Below are 22780 nucleotides of genomic sequence, written 5' to 3' on the forward strand. Positions count from 1 at the left end.
TGATTTAAATGAGTTGAACCACTCCCGGTGCGGCGTCATATGATAGGAGCATCCAGAATCAAGAACCCATGCATCAGTGCACTTTACAGATGAAACACAAAGCAAATCCTCCTCACTGCAAGAACCATCAGACTGAACTACATTTGTTGAACTGCTGTTGTTGCCTGACCTGTTTGGACAGTCCCTCTTCCAATGCCCAATTTGCTTGCAACTATAACATTCTGCTGTTTTTCTGTCCTTGGACTTGGATCTCTTCTTCTTTCCAGAATCCACTGCTTTACCCTTGCCTCTTCCGCGATCTTGACCTCCCTTCACAAACAGACCTTCACCTGAACTTCCTCCACCTTCTTCGACACTCTGGCGACGTTGTGCGTGTTGCAAAAGTGTTGAAGAAATAGAATCCAACGTGATTGAGTCCTTCCCGTAGGTGAGAGTGGTCACCAAGTGATCATAAGAGCCTGGTAAAGAGCATAGCAAAATAATAGCTTTATCCTCATCGTCCACTGTCACACCAAGCCGTGTCAGATCGGCAAGGATGTTGTTGAAAGCGTAGACATGAGCCTGCAAATCGCCTCCTTCCTGCATCTTCAGGCTGTAGAGACGTTGCTTCGCAAACAACTTGTTCATGAGTGTCTTGGACATGTAAAGACTTTCCAATTTATCCCAGACATCCTTCGGAGTTGTGAGATCCAGGATACGATTCATCACGTCATCAGAAACGCAAAGTCTTATCAAACCTGCAGCCTTCTCCTTCATCTCGTTCCAATCAACAGTTGCGATGTCCGCCGGTTTCTCATCGCGCAATGCCTTCTGTAAACTTTGCTGAGCCAACAGATCCTTAACCCTCCTTTGCCATAGTCCGAAATTGCCGGTTCCATCGAACCGTGTCACTTCAAACTTCGCACCTCCAGGGTTAGTCGTCATCTGATACCAATTGTTAGAACAGCAACACGAATACAGATCAGAGTAGAGAGAAACACACAAAGCTTTGTTCACGCAGTTCGGCCAAATTGCCTACCTCTGCGACTATAGAGCAGCTATAGTTCCGTTTATTGATTCGAACCTGAATACAATCACTCAGCAATTGCAATTTCTCTCAATTGCACTAGTGCCTCTTGTGTCTCTTATGTTTTAGAGTTACATTGTTATCCTATTTATAGTGGATTCTATTTTACAATAAAATCCTAATAAATCCTATAACAATCCCTTAAAACCTTTTACAATCCCCATTAAATCAAATCCTAATAAACTAAAGATTTTAACCCAAAATAAAACAGAAACAAATCTGAAACAAATCTTTCTGATTTTTTTCTCTTTCTAATGAGCCAAAACTCAACACAAAGCTAGCATGAGGTGCTGGTATAAATAATTTCTCAAAAATCATAATATCACAAACCAATACGTATTGGTCCAATAGTTGATGAAGGACTAGATGTTTTTCTAATTTATTAACTTACTCTCACAATTTTAAGTTGGACTCTACCACTAAAAGCATCTCCAATGGAGTCCTTATTTTGGGATCTTAAAATAAGATCCGGATCTTATTAAATTTCACCATTGGAGCTATCCTACATGGCATGAGATCTTAGCAAAAGCTAAGATCCGTGTCTTAGCTTAGGTACTCTCAAATCCGGGATCTTAAATAAAATAATAATTTTTTTTCTCTCCTTTCAATACCAAAACCAAAGTTAAAAATAATGAGAGAAATAAATAATATAAATATATTGAGTATCGTGAGTCCAGTCAAAAGTAAAATAAGAACTCGACCACTAGAGTGAAATGTGCATTGAGACCTTATGAGTGTCTTAAATCCTATGTGGCAGTCTGGGCCCACAAATAGTGAGTTAAGTCTCAAAATAAGATCCCACCATTGGAGATGCTCTAAGGACAATTAAGCTCTCTTTAGCAAGTATTTGACACATTTATATTTACGGGGTACAGAAGGAGTTTCTATCTTTTTAAACAAAATCTCCGAAAGTGAGTTCTTCTTAGTAAGATTTTAATGAGACAATTTTCCTTATGTCTAATCCTCCAATGGGTCCTTAGCCAAGTAGCTGGGAAATTTGGGTTCAGTGGTGGGAATTGGCTGCAACTTCTTATGTTGTATTCTGTATCTTGTAACTTATATGTATTCTTTCTCTTTGTGTTTTTGTACTTGTATTGGGTTGAAGTACCCCTTGTACTTCCATTCAATATATATATATACATCATTGCCGATAAAAAAAATATAGGATATACACACTCCTCAAAGGGGAATAAAATGCAATAAGACCATAAAACAATCCCAAACTAGAAAAACAACCGACTCAAAGAACCAAGTAGAAAGCCATCAAAGCCTATATATACACGACCGCCCGAAGAACACCAAAAAATAAGAGACCCCAGGAGCCCACAAAGACCCCAACACCAAACAAAACCCAAAATCACCCTCTACCAACCTAAGAATCCCTGCGCACAAGAAATGCAACAATTATTAAGACTAGAATATCAATAACAGGTAAAGCGCACATCAACCAAAAGCTAAAAATATAAGCTTTAACATAAGAGAAGATAATAATAACCGATAGGCAGGACCGTATACAGAAATTTTGGGGCCTAAGGCGAAAATTGTGCAATGAGTTTTTTATGAGAATTTTAAAGAGACTTAATATATTATATAAAATATCAATTTTTATATTAATCTTCTAGTTTTTTAGTTGCAAAATCATTTATCAAGAGTTTTATAATCACAATTTTAATTTAGGTGGTTGTATCCCGTTTTCACAGTTGTCAATATTATCTATAGGTAGTTGTTCCATCACGTTTTCACAATTATCAGTATTATCTATAGGTAATTATACTATCATTTTTCCACACGTTTTTTATATTTTAGTTGGCTAAAGTTTGTTAATACTAATTAGTAACTATTTTTTTAGGCCTAAGTAAATTTATTTGGGGGCCTAAGTAATTTTTTTTTTGAGGTGGGGGCCTTAGGCCATTGCCTATTTGGCCTAAGGCTCTCCACGGCCGTGCCGACAAGGATATACTCCTTCTAGTCCTTTTTATAAGAAACTCTTTGATAAAATTACGGAAAACAAGGAAACTAATATTTTTTATAAAATAAACCACTATGCTTAATTTCAATGATGTTTTTTCCTTTTCCCAAGAACAATCATAGTAATTACCACAAATGGTGACAATACCTATTGAGTGCTTGCAATTTCCCTCCAAATTTTTACATGAGGAATATGTCTCTTTGCATTGGAATTGATTATTTAACTTAATTTAATAAGAGTTTCTTATAAAAATGATCAAAAAAAAATTCCAAAGTTTCCTTATAAAAAGGACCGGAGGGAGTCTATCATATATGCTAAGAGACTCATATTTCTTTTTTCTTTTTTTTTTGGAATAGATTAAGAGACTCATATTTCATAAAAAGAATTTTTGAAGAAAAATATTATAGAATTTAAGATAAATATGCAATTCCAATAAATGACTCAAGCATCTTAAAATGCTATATTTTCACACTCTCATTGACCTTAAACATCGAAATACTTTAAACACATGAGTTATATATGCTTTAGATAGTCTCCAACAATAAAGTCTTCAAAAAGCTTGTGATAATTGAAATTGCAACCACAAATTCATCAGGTAATGTTATGTTTTCACTTTCGAAGTCTTCAAAATGCTTGTGATATTCATTTTCTTGAGTTTTGACATCTTTTTCTTCATTCATTTCAAATTCATAATAGTTACCTATCACAAATTTATGTCTTTCAACATACTCAGTCATGCACTCCAGAGCCATAAAGTCATATATCCTTCGCTTAGTACACATCAAAGAACTCGTTAGATAAAGTGCTAATAATTATATGAAGACATACCTTACTTGCATAAGTCCAAGCTTCAAGCTATTTTGGATCAAAAGAGGTAGGCGCCTTAGGAACAATGAGAGCGTTCGCAACTCCATACAATTCCAAGGTGGAGGGAATCCTCTCTTTCAATTTTTCCTCCAAAGACTTCGATCTTTGAGATTTCGAGGAAGGATTTCACGTAAGGAATAGGGGTTGCGGCCATTGCAAAAACAATAATGGAACCAAGTCCGCTAGAGTTGTTTGAGTTCTGATTGCCATTGTTGATGGTAACGTGGTCCACAATAATAAAATGTTTGAGATAGTTGAAGTAAGAGGATGAATGACACGGATTAATCAAAACAACAAAAGGTTACAGAATGAGTTGTGAATTAAATTCAATATCCTTAAAAAATTTATCCACGTGTTATCCAAAATACTCCCTAGGATTAAACAAATTCTTCTGGTTATAACCAAGATAACATAACTAACGGGAATATAGTTTGTATGTCGTGAAGAAGAGAAGAAAGAAGATAGATTGCATGTATGTTTTGAGCGAAAATAAGGCTTTGTTTTATAAGAGAAATGTCGTTAGGTGGCTAGCACATGTTGAATATGGATGATACAACCTATGTTGGATGGTGGCCGTGAGAAAGTAAGCCGCAAAAAGAAATGATAGGTCCAACAAAAAGTCTGGAAGGCCCATTGTATTGCATGTAGGGAGCAAATCGAAATATTTGCATTGGGCCGACAAAGTCGCAAGGCCAATTCCCTTACTAGACTTTTTACCACCTCAAAATGAAGTTTACTATATAAACTCATTGGAAACTTAACACTTAGTTTGGGAGCTCATTTAAGCTTCTTCGTAACTAGTTTTCTGGAGCTCATCTGAGCTCATTTAAGCTTTTACTGGAGAATAGTAAAAGAAGAAAACTCTTCAGCATGTCTGAGTTACAATGTTTTGTTTCTCAATGCTTTAGCCATCTCATGTTTTGTAAGATCATTTGTTAACTCGTGAGTCTGATATGACAAAGAAATAGATGAAATATTTTTTTATCTTTTTCTTGTTCTCCTATCTAAGTCATTTTGATTGTATAACTTTTAATTTTAAATTTGCATTTGTGTTTCACAACAGAATATTAATAAACGAAATGCAAAATGTCAAATGCCACGTCCTGTTGCAGAAAATTTAAGGTCCAACACTTGAGGAAGGTCTGAATTTAAAGATTAAGCATGGATACCTTCACACTAAGCATGGATAACTAACAGTCAGTAATCACTAGTCAGTAGTTACATAACAAGGTAACAGTTAACTCATAAATCATGACATCAACACAGGATGTGGTTGAGCAATAAAGTTTCACAAAGCCTAACCTTGTGTGCCTGCAAGAGACCAAATATACCATGAGCCTACTAACAGTAACAAAGAATCACAATGGTAAGAACTAAAATAACTATGGCATAGTAAGCATAATCTCGATCAGTGATGATAAATTTAGATATGAATGGTGATGTCACATATACGATGATAGAAGACAGCATGAAATACTCACACCTGCAAAAGCAAAAACTCTTTGGCGACTCTTACCATAGAACATTAGCAGGTAGATGGAACAGAGGCTAATCTATTAAGTTTCGCATGCCCATTATGATGATCAAGCCCTTCTTTTCCAACTCCAGAAATATAAACCTGCATCTCACACTGTGCAACGAGTTCAAAAATACACGTGTCTCCAAAATTGATGTCATTGTCACGAACAAAGGCGACCCATCCCCCACAAAAGGTGTGAACTGTCCTGCCTTTTGCATCTGGGACAGAGTTCACAGTCCAACATTCACCTCTTGAATTGCGAAGCATGATTTCGGTTTTGTAGGCTGGGAGATGTGCGGCGGAGAACTGATATGGGATTTTCTACAATGTCACAAGAATTCAATAAGCATTGATATTAAATGCGTATCTATAAAGAAAATGTAAATGTGGACACTGTATCTTCTTACTCACCAAAGTGTATGATCCACTGACATTGAACTTTTTCATGATTTTCACAAAATTAGGAAAAGGGGAACTAAAAGCTTGAGCTACTCTCTGTTCATCTAGTGCAAACAACATTCTCAAACCAGCTTTAGCCTGCGAGCTTAATTCATCTTCAACCCGATGTCTCCTCTGAATAGCTGTCTTTGTTCACAGTTCAAAATGTGAGGAAGTCATAATATGGAAGATAGAAGCTTTTATAGAAGGGGAGTATTTTTTTCTTTCTTTCACTAGCAAAGTAACAGAATTCCGATTCTTAAGGAAATGAGTTATAACGTTCTCTTTTTCCTGAACGTAAAAGCACTTCATAGAAATTTGTTGCAAAAACTTAAGATGTAGATCAACATGCAAAAGAATTTGAAGGAGTCACCTACTGTGCAAATAGAGGAAAAACCTTACCCGACTTTTTATGGGAAGCTTTTGGCTGAGGCGAAAGTCCCATCTTCTTCGAAGTACTTGAAGCTCTTTCAGATTTCTTTAAATCAATGGATAAAACAGCTTCCCGACCAATCTTTGACCACTTTTTGTCTGATAGATCAACTTTGCTTATGCGTTTTGAACTGACTTTAGGATTCTTTAGCATATATTTGGAAGTTTTATGGCAAGTGACGGCATTTCCTGCACTAGGCATACTGAACTCTAGTTTTCCAACCTGGTAGCCTAGTTCATCTTTTCCAACCCTAGCAATGTGAACACGTAATTCACACTCATGTATAAGTTCAAAAATGCAGATATCTCCAACCTTAATGTTATTACCACGAACAAAAGCCATCCATCCTCCACACAGAGTGTGACTTGTATGCACTCTAGTCGTTGGCACAGAATTAACAGTCCAGTGTTCTCCCTTCAAATTATGAAGTATAATCTTTATCTTACAGTTTGGAAGATGAGCCATCGAAAATTGATATGGGATATTCTGCATATCATTTGTAAAGCAGTATCAGCAAGCGTTTTATCTATGTTGATGTGGGCATGTGTAATTATTAGGAACTATGATCCAGCAGCTGGCCCAAGTGAGTCATTAGCCCATGTGGGGTCGAAGCCCAAAGAGTGGAAGGTATACTCTAGAAGGGGCAAAAGGGACAAAGGGAGTAGTAACTAACTAACAGCACAGCTGGTGAGCTGGCGAGAGAGAGGGGAGGTAGGATTGTAATCCATTCCATAATATAAGGAAGGTAGTGAGAGGTAGGGAAGGCATTCTGAAATCATTGAGCGTGTAGTAATGAGTAGGAAGCAATAGCTTCCTATAGGAGCTTGGCTCTGGTCAGTTTAGGAAAGGCTTTTCCTTCTCTGTAACGATTTCCAATTCATCAATAAACAATCCTGATTACTGTTTCATTCCTTCAGTTCTATTTTCTGTTTTGGGTTTCCATCAAATTGGTCCGACCTGCCGGATTGATTCGCCGGAACCAGTGAATGCCACCCAGAAAATCCAAACACACGACAAACTCGATGGAAGCAAAGCTTGATGCTCTTGAAGGCGAGCTCGCTGAGATGCGAACGTCGCTGGTAGCTGTTACGACGGCGATGAAGGATCTTCCTGCATCGTTGATTGCGATGATGGAACGATCGTTAGGAAAAATGTCACACAGGGAAGATGCAAGTGCAAACCGAGACAAGGGAGAAAGCTCAAGCGCTGAGGTTCCTGAGCAACCTGAAGCGAACGAAGGAGGACCACGAACGCAACCTCTACACGGCGATGCGTTGGCGGAGTTTCGCCAGTCAGTAAAGAAGGTAGAGTTGCCGATCTTCGACGGGAGAGACCCGGCGGGCTGGATCTCACGCGCGGAGGTGTATTTCCGTGTGCAAGAGACTTCACCGGAGGTCAAGGTGAGCCTCGCTCAGCTCAGCATGGATGGACCCACCATCCATTTTTACAATTCTTTGTTCGAATCAGAAGCTCCTCTGACGTGGGAGAAGTTGCGTCAAGCTCTTCTGGAGCGTTATGGCGGTCACGGCGACGGTGACGTGTACGAGCAATTGACTGAGTTGCGTCAGAAAGGTACGGTGGAGGAGTACATTACCGAGTTCGAATATTTGACGGCCCAAATCCCAAAATTACCTGAGAAGCAATACCAGGGATACTTCTTGCATGGTCTGAAAGAAGAGATACGGGGAAAGGCGAGGAGCTTGGTGGCGATGGGCGGAGTGAACCGCTCAAGATTGCTCTTGATCGCCCGGGCGGTGGAGAAGGAAGTAAGGGGTGAAGCCGGGTCGGGTTATAACCGTAGTTCGAGGATTGGTGGAGCGGGTTTTCGGACTGGCGATCGCCCGGGAAGCACCGATTGGGTCTGGGTCAAAGGCGCTAAGGATAATGGGCCCGCGACTACTAATAAACCAGTTTTTGGTGGCCCAAAAGGAGACCCCAAGGCGACAACAGAAGCTAGGAGGGCCGGTCCACGTGACAGGGGATTCTCCCATCTCACTTATCATGAATTATTGGATCGGAAACAAAAGGGTCAGTGCTTCAAATGTGGAGGCCCTTTCCACCCAATGCACAAATGCCCCGATCGCCAACTCCGAGTGCTGCTCGTCGAAGACGGCGACGACGACGCCGGCGATGGGAACATTCTCGCCGTAGAGATGAACGAGATGGAAGACGAGGTCGATGGTGAGCTAAGTATAATGAGTTTGTGCAATCTCGTCGACCATGGTGAACCGCCACAAACCATGAGGCTACAAGGAAAAGTGCGAGGGGTGCCCGTGCTCGTGTTAGTCGACAGCGGAGCCACTCATAATTTCGTTGACCACAAGGTTGTGCAACGAATGAGCTGGGAAGTGGAAGACACTCCACGGATGTCCATCAAGTTGGGAGATGGTTTCCAGACTCACACCAGAGGTAAGTGTAAGGAGCTTGACCTGGAGATTGGGGATTACAAGTTCTCGTGCACACCCCATTTGTTTGATCTGGGAGGCCCTGATATTGTGCTAGGAATTGAATGGCTCAAGACGTTGGGAGATACAATTGCTAATTGGGGAAAGCATACTATGAGTTTCTGGCACGGCACACAGTGGGTAAGGCTACAGGGTCTTAGTGCTGGCGTAAGTTCCATGGGGGCGTTGCAAAGCATCCTGAGAAGGTCTGACCTTGACAGCAAGCTAGCGTTTGGACTCTTGGAGCACCGGCATGAGGTTCCCAAAGGTCAGCATCTAGAGGCAGCGCAACAGGAAAGCTTGCAGAAGTTGTTGCAAGAGTATGACAGTGTGTTTGAAGCTCAGGAGGGGCTACCCCCGAGTCGAGGCAAAGAGCATTGTATCAACATAAAGGAAGGGCAGGGACCAGTCAACGTCAGACCATATCGTTATCCCCATACCCATAAAAATGAAATTGAAAGGCAGGTTCAGGAGATGTTGTCAGCCGGCATCATACGACATAGCTCAAGCGCTTACTCCAGTCCAGTGCTCTTGGTCAAGAAGAAGGACCAGTCATGGCGTATGTGCGTGGATTACCGCGCACTCAATAAGGTAACAGTCCCTGATAAGTTTCCCATTCCTGTAATTGAAGAGCTGCTCGATGAGTTGAATGGTGCTAAATTTTTCTCAAAGCTTGATCTCAAGTCGGGGTATCATCAGGTTCGCGTAAGGGCAGAGGATGTGCATAAAACGGCATTTCGTACCCATGAAGGGCACTACGAATTCCTCGTAATGCCGTTCGGTCTCATGAACGCACCATCGACGTTTCAGAGTTTGATGAACGCAGTTTTTCGTCCCATGCTCCGGAAGGGAGTGCTTGTATTTTTTGATGATATTCTAGTGTATAGCAGCGATTGGGAAAAGCACCTATTGCATCTTGAGAAGGTCTTACAACTCCTCCAACAGCAACACTTGACAGCAAACAAGAAGAAATGTCAGTTTGCGCAAGACTCAGTTGAATACTTGGGGCACCTGATTTCAGCACAGGGAGTGGCGGTTGATCCTAGCAAGGTGGCGAGTGTCAAGAGTTGGCCCGTGCCCAAGAATGTAAAAGGGGTGAGAGGTTTTCTTGGATTAACCGGTTACTACAGGAAATTTATTCGGGATTATGGGAAAATAGCAAGGCCACTCACAGATTTGACAAAGAAAGATGCTTTTCAGTGGGGAGCTGCAGCACAAAATGCATTTGAAACTCTAAAAGGGAAGCTCACAACGGCCCCTGTTTTGGCACTTCCAGATTTTGAGAAAGAATTCCTAATTGAGTGTGATGCGTCAGGGTGTGGCCTCGGGGCGATTTTGATGCAAGACAAGAAACCCATAGCATACTATAGCAAGGCCTTAGGACCACGGAACCTCGCTAAGTCCGCCTATGAGAAAGAGCTTATGGCAGTAGCTTTGGCGATACAGCATTGGCGTCCTTACTTATTGGGACGGAAATTTCTTGTGTCTACTGATCAGAAGAGTCTTAAAGAGTTGCTCCATCAAAAGATTATTACTGGGGAACAACAGAATTGGGCCGCGAAGCTATTGGGGTATGACTTTGATATCGTTTATAAACCTGGGAAGTTAAATAAGGGAGCAGATGCGCTATCGCGCGTTGGGGAATATGGTGAGATCAGGACCGTGTGCACGTACCCGCGCTGGGAAGATCACCAGTTGATAGCAACAGAGGTTCAGCAGGATGCAAAACTTAAGCATGTGATCATGGAGTTACAAAATGACCCATCAACTCATCCGGAATTCAGTCTACAGCAGGGGATTCTGTTGTACAAAGGGAGGCTGGTTTTGTCACATACTTCCTCTCTAATTCCACAGATGTTAAAGGAATTTCATGCCACCCCACATGGCGGGCACTCCGGATTTCTCCGCACCTATCGGCGGCTCGCGGCCAACATCTATTGGGTAGGCATGAAGAACACGGTGCAAGAGTTTGTTCGTAGCTGTGATACATGCCAAAGACAAAAGTACATGGCCTCATCGCCCGCAGGCTTGCTGCAGCCTCTACCCATCCCAAATCAGGTGTGGGAAGATCTCTCGATTGATTTCATAACTGGCCTACCTAAATCCAGGGGATACGAGGCAGTGCTAGTGGTCGTGGATCGCCTATCCAAATTCTGTCACTTCATTCCGCTGAAGCACCCCTATACTGCGAAGAGCATCGCTGAATTGTTTGCCAAGGAAGTCATACGTTTGCATGGAGTTCCCTCAACCATTGTGAGCGACCGGGACCCAGTATTTATGAGTCATTTCTGGAAAGAGCTTTTCCGGTTGCAGGGCACACAGTTGAATATGAGTTCCGCGTACCACCCCGAATCGGATGGACAAACGGAAGTCGTAAATCGCTGTTTGGAAACGTATTTGCGTTGTTTTTCGGCTGATCAACCCAAAACGTGGGCAACTTGGATCCATTGGGCTGAGTATTGGTTCAATACATCTTACCACTCAGCCACACATATGACCCCGTTCGAGGTTGTTTATGGACGCAAACCCCCAGCAATCACACGTTGGGGACTCGGGGAGACCAGGGTTGACGCAGTGCAACGTGAATTGGTTGATCGAGATGAGGTTCTGCGCCAGTTGAAGGCACAACTCTTGCGCGCCCAGGGTCGAATGAAGTCACAAGCTGACACTAAGCGGGTTGAAAAATCATTTACTGTCGGGGAATGGGTCTTTGTGAAGCTTCGCGCACATCGTCAACAATCTGTAGTAACCCGGGTTCATGCAAAGCTGGCAGCCCGATACTATGGGCCTTATCCTATCGTGGCTCGTGTGGGTGCGGTGGCTTACAGGTTACGTTTACCAGAAGGATCGCGAGTTCATCCTGTGTTTCATGTGTCATTGCTCAAGAAGGCGATTGGGGACTACTCTGCAGAAGCAGATTTGCCAGATCAATTGGAGGGCGAGTGTGATGACAAGGACACACCCGACACTGTTTTAGCCACTCGCCTGGTGAAGTTGCAGGGTGACACCATTCAGCAGCTACTAATTAAATGGCAAGGCAAAACTGCTGAGGAGGCTACCTGGGAGGATGCCCTCACCATCATGAGTTTATACCCAAACTTCAACCTTGGGGACAAGGTTGTGAGTTCAGACGGCGGCATTATTAGGAACTATGATCCAGCAGCTGGCCCAAGTGAGTCATTAGCCCATGTGGGGTCGAAGCCCAAAGAGTGGAAGGTATACTCTAGAAGGGGCAAAAGGGACAAAGGGAGTAGTAACTAACTAACAGCACAGCTGGTGAGCTGGCGAGAGAGAGGGGAGGTAGGATTGTAATCCATTCCATAATATAAGGAAGGTAGTGAGAGGTAGGGAAGGCATTCTGAAATCATTGAGCGTGTAGTAATGAGTAGGAAGCAATAGCTTCCTATAGGAGCTTGGCTCTGGTCAGTTTAGGAAAGGCTTTTCCTTCTCTGTAACGATTTCCAATTCATCAATAAACAATCCTGATTACTGTTTCATTCCTTCAGTTCTATTTTCTGTTTTGGGTTTCCATCAGTAATGTACATAGATATATAGCTAGAGAGAGAGAGAGAGGACAACACAATTCTTCAGGGTTTATTGCAAGCACAGTGAACAAGAAGAAAATTTTACATACTAAATGAAGTGATTAATATACTTACAATAAGAATATAAGACGAGAAGGAAAGTGAAGAATTACCACATTGTTCGATCTAAATTTTAAGGGAAGAAAGCCATGATAACAATAACTGTTGATACTTTTTCAGAGAAAGTGATTTCGTGATTGCATAGAAGTCAATTTGTAAATGATATAGCATTAGCAAAAGATCTCAAACTTAGCCTGATGTGGAAGCTTGCTTAGGTAGATAAGTTTAACAGTTTGTGAAGCAGGATTTTCATTAAATACAGAACATCACCCCAAGAGGCATTAAAGTGCAAGGACAAGAATAATTCAACTGTACTAAGGTTGAAAAACAAGTCATCTTATAATGGTAACGTATACATCTCAGATACTTACTTACCCATGCTTTCATTCTCAATATGCAAAGGAAGGAATTATATTTGGGTAAAAAATAATATACCTCAACCAGATCGGTTTCTCAAGCAGATGGAGCACAACACAACTACCCAAGTGACTTAAAATTAACAGAGAGATAACATAAGAATATTTGGAAAGTAAAATAAGAATCACAAAAGGGAACAACCCACCAAAGTATATGAACCGCTGACATTGAAGCTTTTCATTATTCTAACAAAATGTGGAAATGGGGAAGTAAATGACTGAGCTACTTTCTTCTCATCATGCGCTGATAATTTTGATGGTGAAACTCCACTGAGATAATAATGATCATCTTCCTTGCCACTTCTACAATGGATGCCTGCCTCTGTTGAATTGAACATTTAGTGATGAGTTGATAGGTACCAGAGGTTTTAGGAAGAAGAAACTGAATTACTGATATATTGATAGGGAATTTCTGATGAGAACACCAGAAATTCTTAGGAAATACAGAAGTAATGGAAGCAAAATACAGAAAGCAATAAAGCTAGGAACAATTCGAGAGTGTTCCCTTCTCTCCCAATTCTAACAGAAATGATGCCTACCTTTCTCTCTCCCCCCCTCAGGTGTTTATACACACCTTCTGGCCTGATCCTCTGCAAAGAGGATCTGCCAGCTCATCAATTAGTTATTTTCCCCCATGTGTGGTAGTGGAATCGATGGCTGTTCCCACTTTGCCCCTGCGTGTGTACACCTTAGAGTAGTCTTTCTTTAGCTTGTGGATTAAGTCCCTATCATCACTTCCCCCTTTGAAAAACACCTTGTCCTCAAGGTGGAAGGTTGGGAATTGCTGCTGGAATTGATGCAGGGATTCCCAAGAATTCTCAAACTCAGGGAGATTCCTCCATTGGACTAGTAGCTCTATCTCCCCAGTTGAACTGACCCTGGAATCTAGTACAGTAGCTGGCTCCACTTGGAGTTCCCATGCTTCAGATAGTCCCTGAGGTAATGGTTGGACTGGAACTGAAGGAGTTAGAGATTTCTTCAGTAAGGATATATGGAATACAGGGTGCACTAAGCATCCTGCTGGAAGTTGTAACTTATAGGCCACTGCACTGATCTTCTCAATAATCTTGAAGGGACCATAAAACCTTGGACTGAGTTTTTGGTTGGTCCTTTTGGCTAGGGATTGAAGTTTGTAAGGTTGGATCTTAAGGTAAACAGCATCTCCCACATTAAATTGAATGTCCCTTCTGTGCTTATTGGCTTGTTGCTTCATCTGATTTTGAGCTTGAGCCAAATTAGCTTTTAGTTCTTCTAGCATAAGGTTTCTTTCAGCAGTTAGCCTAGAAACCTCTTCTATTGCTGTTTGTGTCACATCACCCCTGATGATTGCTGGAGGGTCTTGGCCATATAGAGCTTTGTAAGGGGTAGATCTGAGGGATGCATGGTAGTTAGTGTTGTACCAGTATTCTGCCCATGCTAACCACTTGGGCCATAGCTTGGGTTTGGTCCCTGTTAAGCATCTCAGATAGGTCTCCACACATCTGTTTACCACCTCAGTTTGACCATCTGTCTGAGGGTGGTAAGCTGTACTATATTTCAGCTTAGTGCCAGCTAACTTGAATAGTTCTGACCAGAAGGAACTCATAAATACACTGTCCCTGTCAGAAACAATGGTCTTAGGAAAACCATGTAACCTGACTACTTCTTGAATGAAAGTTTCAGCTACAGTTTTTGCAGAATAGGGGTGAGATAGTGCTATAAAATGAGCAAATTTGGTGAGCCTATCCACCACTACTAGTATAGTATCTTTCCCCATAGTCCTGGGTAGCCCTCCTATGAAATCCATACTGATATCAGTCTAGATTTGAGAAGGAATGGGCAAAGGTTGAAGGAAACCAGCAGGGCTCAAGGCCTGATACTTGTTCCTCTGGCACACTTCACAACTTTGGACATAATGTTGGATATCTGTCCTCATGTTTTCCCAGTAAAAGAGGGAGGAAATCCTCTTCATAGTTCTGAAGTGACCAGCATGTCCTCCCACTGCAGAGTTATGGAATTCCTCCAATATTCTGGGAATCCTAGGTGATGATTTAGGTATTACTACCCTGCCCTTGAAGTAGAGCAACCCCTTTCTGAACTCAAATTCCTGATTAGAGTTTGGATCAGTCATGAGAGCTTTGATCATTCGACCATACTTGGCATCCTGAATCAATTCTTCATCTAATCCCTCCCACTCTTGGCATTGAGCTACAGAGATAGCAGAGAAATTAAACTTCCTTGAGAGAGCATCTGCAGCTTTATTCTCAATTCCAGGCTTGTATTTAATTGTGAAATTGTATCCCATTAGCTTAGTAATCCATTTCTGCTGATCTTCACCTATAATTCTCTGTTCAGTCAAGTATTTGAGGCTCTTTTGATCTGTGTGGATCACAAAACTTCTTCCTAGCAAGTAGGGTCTCCACTTTTGGACAGCTAGTACAATAGCCATGAGTTCCCTTTCATAGACAGACTTGTTTTGGTTTCTGTCTGACAGAACCTTGCTCATGTAAGCCACGGGTCTTCCTTCCTGCATAAGGACAGCCCCAATCCCTTTGCCAGAAGCATCAGCCTCAACCACAAATTGCTTGTCAAAGTTGGGAGCCACTAGAACTGGTAGGGTAGTCATAGCAATCTTCAATTTCTCAAATGCTTCTGTGGCTGTTTGATCCCAACAGAAGTTGTCCTTCCTCAATAGTTGAGTTAAAGGAAAAGCTATTTTGCTGTATCCCTTGACAAACTTTCTGTAGTAACCAGTCAATCCTAAGAAACCCCTCAAGCTCTTCAAATCCTTGGGGATAGGCCAGTCTATCATGTCATGAATCTTGCTAGGGTCAGCAGCCACTCCTTGTCCAGATATGATATGTCCTAAGTATCCCAATTGCTTCTTCCCAAGTGAACACTTCTTCTGATTGGCCACCAACTGGTTTTCCTTGAGAGTGTGCAGAACTTGTCTCAAGTGCTCCTTATGAGTCTCATCATCCTGGCTGTAAATAAGGATGTCATCAAAGAAGACGAGGGCAAATTTTCTGAGATAAGGCTTGAGAACTTGATTCATTAAGGCTTGGAATGTGGATGGAGCATTGGTGAGCCCAAAGGGCATTACCACATACTCATAGTGTCCCTCATGTGTCCTAAATGCTGTTTTGGGAATGTCTTGCTCTTGCATCCTAATTTGATGGTATCCAGACTTTAAATCCAATTTGGAGAACACTTGGGCAGTCCCCAGCTCATCCAACAACTCCTCAATCACAGGAATTGGGAATTTATCAGGTATAGTCATCTTGTTTAGGGCTCTGTAATCAACACAGAACCTCCAACCCCCATCCTTTTTTTTTACTAGGATCACTGGACTGCTATAGGGACTTGTGCTGGTCCTGATAACCCCTGAGTGTAACATGTCTCTCACCAATTTCTCTATCTCATTCTTCTGATAATAAGGGCATCTATAGGGCCTGATATTGGGAATTGTTGCTCCTTCCTTCAAGGTTATAGCATGATCACAACTCCTTGATGGTGGAAGCCCTGGAGAGTCTTGAAAGACTTCTGGAAATTCAGCTATGATGGCAGCCATCTCTTCTGAAATCCCCTCTTCACCTCTGGTGTTTAACATAGGGTCTTCACAAGTCAAATAAAACCCCTCTCCTTTGTTGTGCATGGCTTTGCACAAAGCTTTCAAAGAAGTTTGGGTTCTGCTCAAAGTGGGATCCCCTCTTAATACCATCTTCCTTCCCCCAACTTTCCATTGCAGAATTAAGTTCTTAAAATTGGCTTTCACATCTCCCAAACTAGATAACCAGTCCATTCCCAGCACTAAATCTGTTCCCCCAAGTTCCAGTACATAGTAATGTTGGATTAGATGCATACCTTGTACCAATATGGGTAAGTTCTTGCAAACTCCTTGATTCTGGATTTTGTCTCCATTTCCTATTTCCACTTCATAAGCTACTGTTTCAGTCACAGGTAGTTTCAGCTCATTGACCAATCCCTGTGAAATGAAGTTACTTGTAGCACCACAATCTATGAGAACTAGAATTGTCCTCTCAATACCTTCAAGAGCCAACTGTCCCATCAGTTTGAATGATCTGCTGGTGGTGATTCCTTCTTTACTCTTCAGAGAAAGGAGTAAGGTCTTGTGCTCCATAACCAATTCTTCTGACTCAGCTTCATAGAAAGGCGCTTCATCCTCTTCCTCTTCTTCCCCAGTTTCTATTAGCATGAACTGATAGTGCTTCATTCTGCACACATGCTCCCGATTCCATTTGTCCCCACACTTGAAACACAATCCCCTCTTGCTGCGATCATTGAGTTCTGTTTGAGTGAGCCTCTGTCCACCAGTCCATTTTTTTTCTTGTGGTTTCTGCTCCCCTGTTTTAGTGTCAGAAGCATTCTTCTCTGTCTCCGTGGTTCCAGAATTCGTATTCTTCCATTTACTGCCATCCACCCAGTGATTAGCTGTTCTGTAAGTGGTCATCCCCTTCTCCATCCATCCCCGCTTGTCTTCATCACCCCCTTTCCCCAAACGCATTGCTCTGTTTTTCTCTTCAAGGAGCAGAGCACGGTCCATAACCTCAGCAAGGTTTCCCAGTGGATATAGCTTGAGTTCAGCTCGAATCTCTTCCTTGAGTCCATTCAGGAAGATACCAGTGACCATTTCCCGATCCAAGTGTCGCAGTGGTGCAGCGACCATTTCGAATCGCTCCCTGAACTCCATTACGCTCCCTGTCTGCTTAATACTCAACAATGGTCCAAGCGGGTTCTGTACCAATTCGGGTTGAAACCTTCGAATCAACGCTTCCTTGAGCACCTCCCATGTACGTTCTGGAGCGTGCTCCTCCCACCATTGGAACCAATTCAGAGCGCGATCTTCCATAGCTATTACGAGCAGCTTCACCTTCTCGCCGTCGTCGATGTGGTTGAGGCTGAAGAAACGTTCAACCCGAACGATCCAGCCATGGGCATCTTCACCGTTGAACAAAGGAAGATCTATCTTCCTTCCTGTTCTGATGCGTCGTCTGGGTGAGTCGTCATCGTGGCGGAGGACGACAGAGTGAGAACTCCGAGAGTCATCTAGCGATGGGTCTGAAACACGACTCTCAGTGCGGTGACGGCGACGGGGTGTGTGGGATCTTCCCCTGCTCCGGCGACGCTCTTGGTGGAGCATCAGCTCGTGAAGCTGGTCGACCATCGTTCTCATCTCAGTGACATTTCGTTCCACGTTCTCAATTCTGTGCTCCATCTGCGCGCGGGTATTTACCATACAAAGCTCCCTTTAGATCAGGAGCTCTGATACCAATGATAGGTACCAGAGGTTTTAGGAAGAAGAAACTGAATTACTGATATATTGATAGGGAATTTCTGATGAGAACACCAGAAATTCTTAGGAAATACAGAAGTAATGGAAGCAAAATACAGAAAGCAATAAAGCTAGGAACAATTCGAGAGTGTTCCCTTCTCTCCCAATTCTAACAGAAATGATGCCTACCTTTCTCTCTCCCCCCCTCAGGTGTTTATACACACCTTCTGGCCTGATCCTCTGCAAAGAGGATCTGCCAGCTCATCAATTAGTTATTTTCCCCCATGTGTGGTAGTGGAATCGATGGCTGTTCCCACTTTGCCCCTGCGTGTGTACACCTTAGAGTAGTCTTTCTTTAGCTTGTGGATTAAGTCCCTATCATGAGTTTAAGATTTCATTAATGTATTGTATTCTAGACAGCATTTCTACATATAGAATTTCAAGCATTAAAGAAGCTATGGCATAGATATAAGGATTTGAATGCAAAATATGTTTTTCTAAACAATTACCAGTTTTCCAGTCAAGATTACCAGTTTTAAACTTTTAATACAAGTTTCTTTTTGAGACCCAGAATACAATCAAATTTGCTATACCTTCATTGCTATTTTCCATGTGAAAAGGCACAGGGACATCACTAGTTGAACATTTGTTGGAGGTTTCTTCAGTTTCTCTGAACATACTAATTGGTTTTACTACCTCATAATTGGAAAGTTCTTTACCAACTATAGCCAGCTCCAGTCCATGGTTCTCCATGGCACTACGTCTCATTTTCTTCGGAATACCATCAACAACATCCAAAGAAGAGTTCTCCTCACTGTCCCTTTTTTGCCCTTTAATATTATCAAAGTTGCATGAATTTTGGCTGCATTTAGAATGAAATGCTGCTTCTTTCTCACATGCATTCTTATCGAATACTTGCACAGTAAATTGTAAGTGACCCTCGTATCTGAAAACCAAAAGGTCACCACATTCCAAAAGATGATCTCCCACAAATGTTGACCACCCATTATGGAAGAATAGCTCATTGTCCTGCTTAATCAATCGAACTTGCCAAGTATTTCCACTTGGACCAGTTAAGGAAACTAATCCGCTCGTCCTTCCCTCCATTCGACCAACGAAGCCATCTGGAAGTTTCTGCATCAAAGAATATACTTTTCAACAGAAAAGCTCCAACAAGCATCAAATGATACAAAAATAGCATTCTACAACAAGAAGATGAACTGACATCATACAATGCATGTTAGAAAGCCCTCCTACAATTGATTCTAGACCAAAATCAATTATGGGGAGAAGCTTATGTGAGTAGCTTCTAGGTGTCAAAATTGATTCTGAGAAGCTGATACAAACATGCTAGCATTCGTTGTTTAGATACAATGGCACTGGAATCTGAACAGGACAAACTACCTTTGAGACTGAAAACTAGATTACTGTTTAAATAATGATTTGAAATCGTGATTCTTTGGGAAAGTTCCTACCTAATGGTACCGTGAACATTGAATGTTCCTTAGTTTCATTCATAGTAGTCAATCCCGGTAGCGGCGCGTAGCGACCGGCCCCAAAAGTGGGATAGCGCATAGCGATATGGCCGCTATTCAGATTTTTTATATATAATTTTATATAATTAATAGTGTAATACTATATACATATAAATGCCAAACAATGTCAAATATTGCCTAAAATCCATAACATTCATAATAGAAATAAAAATCACAAGTCTTGAACTATAACACACAACTAAAAAACACTTAAAAGCAAGGTAAGGAATTCAGATTTGCAAATCTGAATGAAAAATGAAGCTTCATTCTTTCAAGTTTGACCTAAAATGGCCCTGACAAGTCCTAAAATGCCCCTAAAAAGGTTCCCCGCAATAGCGGGATCGCGATTAGCCAGAAATCAGCGCCGCTATAGCCGCTATTTGATAACACTGTTTGTATACAGAATTTCACTCATTTATGGTATACCCCAGAACACAGACATTACATAGTTTCCTAGCTTCATTTTCTGAAAGGAAGCTTTTATTGGAAAACAGTACCAGAAAACACTTGTTAGCTTCAATAGATAAATGAGCTTCCTAACTTGTAAAATCAGAGACAAAATACAAATACACAGAATTTGACTATTGACATATATAATTAGGGATTTCACATAAAATTTCCAAGTTAGGTTAAGTCTAGAATAACTTACCAGTGTCTGAGAGGAAGAGGCATGGGAATAAAGCTCATAGAAGTGAGGCCTTCTCACATTCAACATCCCCTCACAGTCACAGGCCATGAATGAATGAAACCCTTTTTCTTACTTTGATTCAAAACAGTAAATTTGATAATTTCAAGTAATGTGTTCTCACTTGTCAAACATAAAAAAAACAGTAACACAGAATCTGAATCTTTTGTTTGTTTCAGCCATGAAATCAATCAGTGCATCTTCATCATCGCAACATCTAGCAAAACAGAAATGCGAACAAACAACAATTCATGAAAATTGAAAGAGAGAGAGAGAGAGAGAGATGCAAGCATGCACACCTGTTGAGCCAGCTTAAACTGCATCATCAAACGACGCCGTTCCTTAGCATCACACGGGACGGAAGGAAGGAAAGTGAGACCTTGATCCGGTGTTATTAAACTCGGACCGAACCGGCCATAGATCCGGTTTCGACCGGCCGGTTCGGTTCACATGTTCGTGAGGGTAAAACTAAAAGGACAGAAAGCAAGCACAGATCTGAAAACGTGAATGAATCTCTTCTCCATTTTTTCACAGTCAGCAATGTGATGAAGAACCAGATCTGGAAACTGGTCTCATCATTGTTCAACGCTGGGAGCAAACTGACCAGGATAAAAATTTGAGATGGTGGAAGAATAAAAGTATAGTATAAGAAGTCAAAGAAGAAACGAGAGACTCAGGATAAAAATTGAGGACAATTAAACGAGAGACTCAGGATATAAATTACATTCTATCTTGTCGTTTTTTTTTTGGTTGAATGGAATTGGTAATCTTTTTTTTTTTGAAATTGGTAATCAAACAGACGTGTAAATGTTAGATAAAATCAACTTGGTGCATTCTATTAGGGGTGTACAAGACCCGGCCCTACCCGCCAACCCTTCCCGGCCCAAGCCTTTAGGGCCGGGTTCAACCCGGCCCGATCATTTAAAGATGTCGGGTTAGGGTTGATCATAGAGTTATCCGGCTTCGGGTCGGGTCGGGTCGGGTTCGGGTTGGCACTCTGACCACCCGGCCCGTCCCACATATACATTTTACAAGATTTCAATTTGTTATAATGGTCAAAATGTGATAGATGGTGCTCAAATTTATCTTACCATGTGGATGAGATGAAAATGTTTAATATCTAACTTATGAATTAAATAAACGTTGGTCAAAAGATGGACACTTTCATGCTTTAATAAGAGAAAATCATGTAATGCACATGTGAGACAAGTGAAGAGAGATCAAACAAAATGAGTGACACGTGCAAATATATCAAACAAAATGTGAACCTCTCAATTGCAATAGATTATGGCATAGATTATGCAAGAATTGGATAATTTCAAGTTCTTTCTTCTAAAAAATAGTTCTCACTTATAACTCTTTTAGTATGTTATTATCTTTAAATTTTACAATTAGTATCAAATACTCTTAGATTTATTGTCCCTCGGGTCAACCCGGTCCCGTCCTACATAGACCCGTCCTAAATTGGACCCGCATATTGTCAGGCTGCTTCGGGTCTAGGGACGGGTTAGGGTCTAAGAATTGACCCGGTCAATATTTAGGGCCCGGTTAGGGTTAACCAAAACCCGTCCCAACCCGTCCCTTGTACACTCCTACATTCTATCTTGTCATTTGCCCAGCTACTACTGGGTGTTTGAAAATAGTAATTATGATTTACTATGTAATTTTAATTCTATTAAATGCATTTTATCTTATTTTTTTTGATAGAAAATGCATTTTAAACTTGATATTAATATTGTTATTTAGTTTATCAAACTTTAATTATAATATGTTACTATTAATTTGTATTTTCTTATAATATTTTTAATATACCGAATTAAGTGGTTCAACCAGTGACTTTATGGTTCGACCAATGACCCATTGACCCAGTAGTCTGACCGAGTCGATGACCGGGTCGAGTTTAATAACACCAGTTGCTGGAAAGTGTGCTCTCATTATCATTGTTTTTTTTAAACAAACATGCATTGATGAGGGTATAATGGGCATAGAAGTCAGTACATCAGCGTCAACTTAAGAGACCATCGTCTATGGAACTTCCTCCACCCACACTTAATCTGCATAGCTAGTACATCAGCGTCAACTAAAGAGACCACCGTCTGTGAAACTTCCTCCAACCACACTTTATCTGTATAGCCAGTACATTAGCGTCAACTAAAGACCATCGTATGTGGAACTTCCTCCACCCACACTTGATCTGCATAGCCAGTACATCAGTGTCAACTAAAGAGATCATCGTCTGTAAAACTTCCTCCAACCACACTTCATCCCCGTAGGTGGTGGTATTTTGAGCTATAAAGTCGGCTACATAATTGCGCTGTCGTCTAAAAAAGAAAGTCAAAAAAACTAATGTTTGGTAGGTCATTAAGGTTAATGTACTTAAACACAAACAGATAGGAAAAAATCAATAAAGAGGAGTAATAGATGTGATAAATAGAGATGTTGCGCTGCTCAATTTAGTTTTGGGAATTTGTGTTAAGGAGTGAGAGATCAAG

At 41.3% G+C, this 22780-nt stretch overlaps 1 protein-coding gene across 2 annotated transcripts; it reads right to left on the minus strand.

Annotated features, from left to right (window-relative positions):
- Nucleotides 1-4973: 4973 nt before the first annotated feature.
- On the minus strand, nt 4974-20968 carry LOC130718250 (B3 domain-containing protein Os01g0723500-like). Of its 2 annotated transcripts, XM_057568783.1 has the most exons (8): nt 20588-20968; nt 20253-20505; nt 18662-19202; nt 12943-13118; nt 6262-6778; nt 5833-6002; nt 5419-5742; nt 4974-5213 (listed from the first exon to the last, which is right to left on the minus strand). In XM_057568783.1, exons 2-7 carry the CDS (start codon nt 20337-20339, stop codon nt 5428-5430), a joined length of 1806 nt encoding a protein of 601 aa, XP_057424766.1. In that variant the 5' UTR covers nt 20340-20505; nt 20588-20968; the 3' UTR covers nt 4974-5213; nt 5419-5427. The 2 variants fall into 2 exon arrangements, with proteins under 2 accessions (XP_057424766.1, XP_057424767.1); XM_057568784.1 differs by lacking the exon at nt 20253-20505.
- Nucleotides 20969-22780: the final 1812 nt, after the last annotated feature.

This window comes from Lotus japonicus, chromosome 5, assembly GCF_012489685.1.
Source record: "Lotus japonicus ecotype B-129 chromosome 5, LjGifu_v1.2".
NCBI lineage: Eukaryota > Viridiplantae > Streptophyta > Magnoliopsida > Fabales > Fabaceae > Lotus > Lotus japonicus.

Excerpts from the sequence above, each read along its gene's own strand:
- LOC130718250 (XM_057568783.1), bottom strand. The coding sequence starts at position 20,339 with ATGGCCTGTGACTGTGAGGGGATGTTGAATGTGAGAAGGCCTCACTTC. Across the intron at positions 13,119-18,661 it reads CATGGAAAATAGCAATGAAG|AGGCAGGCATCCATTGTAGA; the intron begins GTATAGCAAATT and ends TCAATTCAACAG. Across the intron at positions 6,779-12,942 it reads TCAGCGGTTCATATACTTTG|AATATCCCATATCAATTTTC; the intron begins GTGGGTTGTTCC and ends AATGATATGCAG.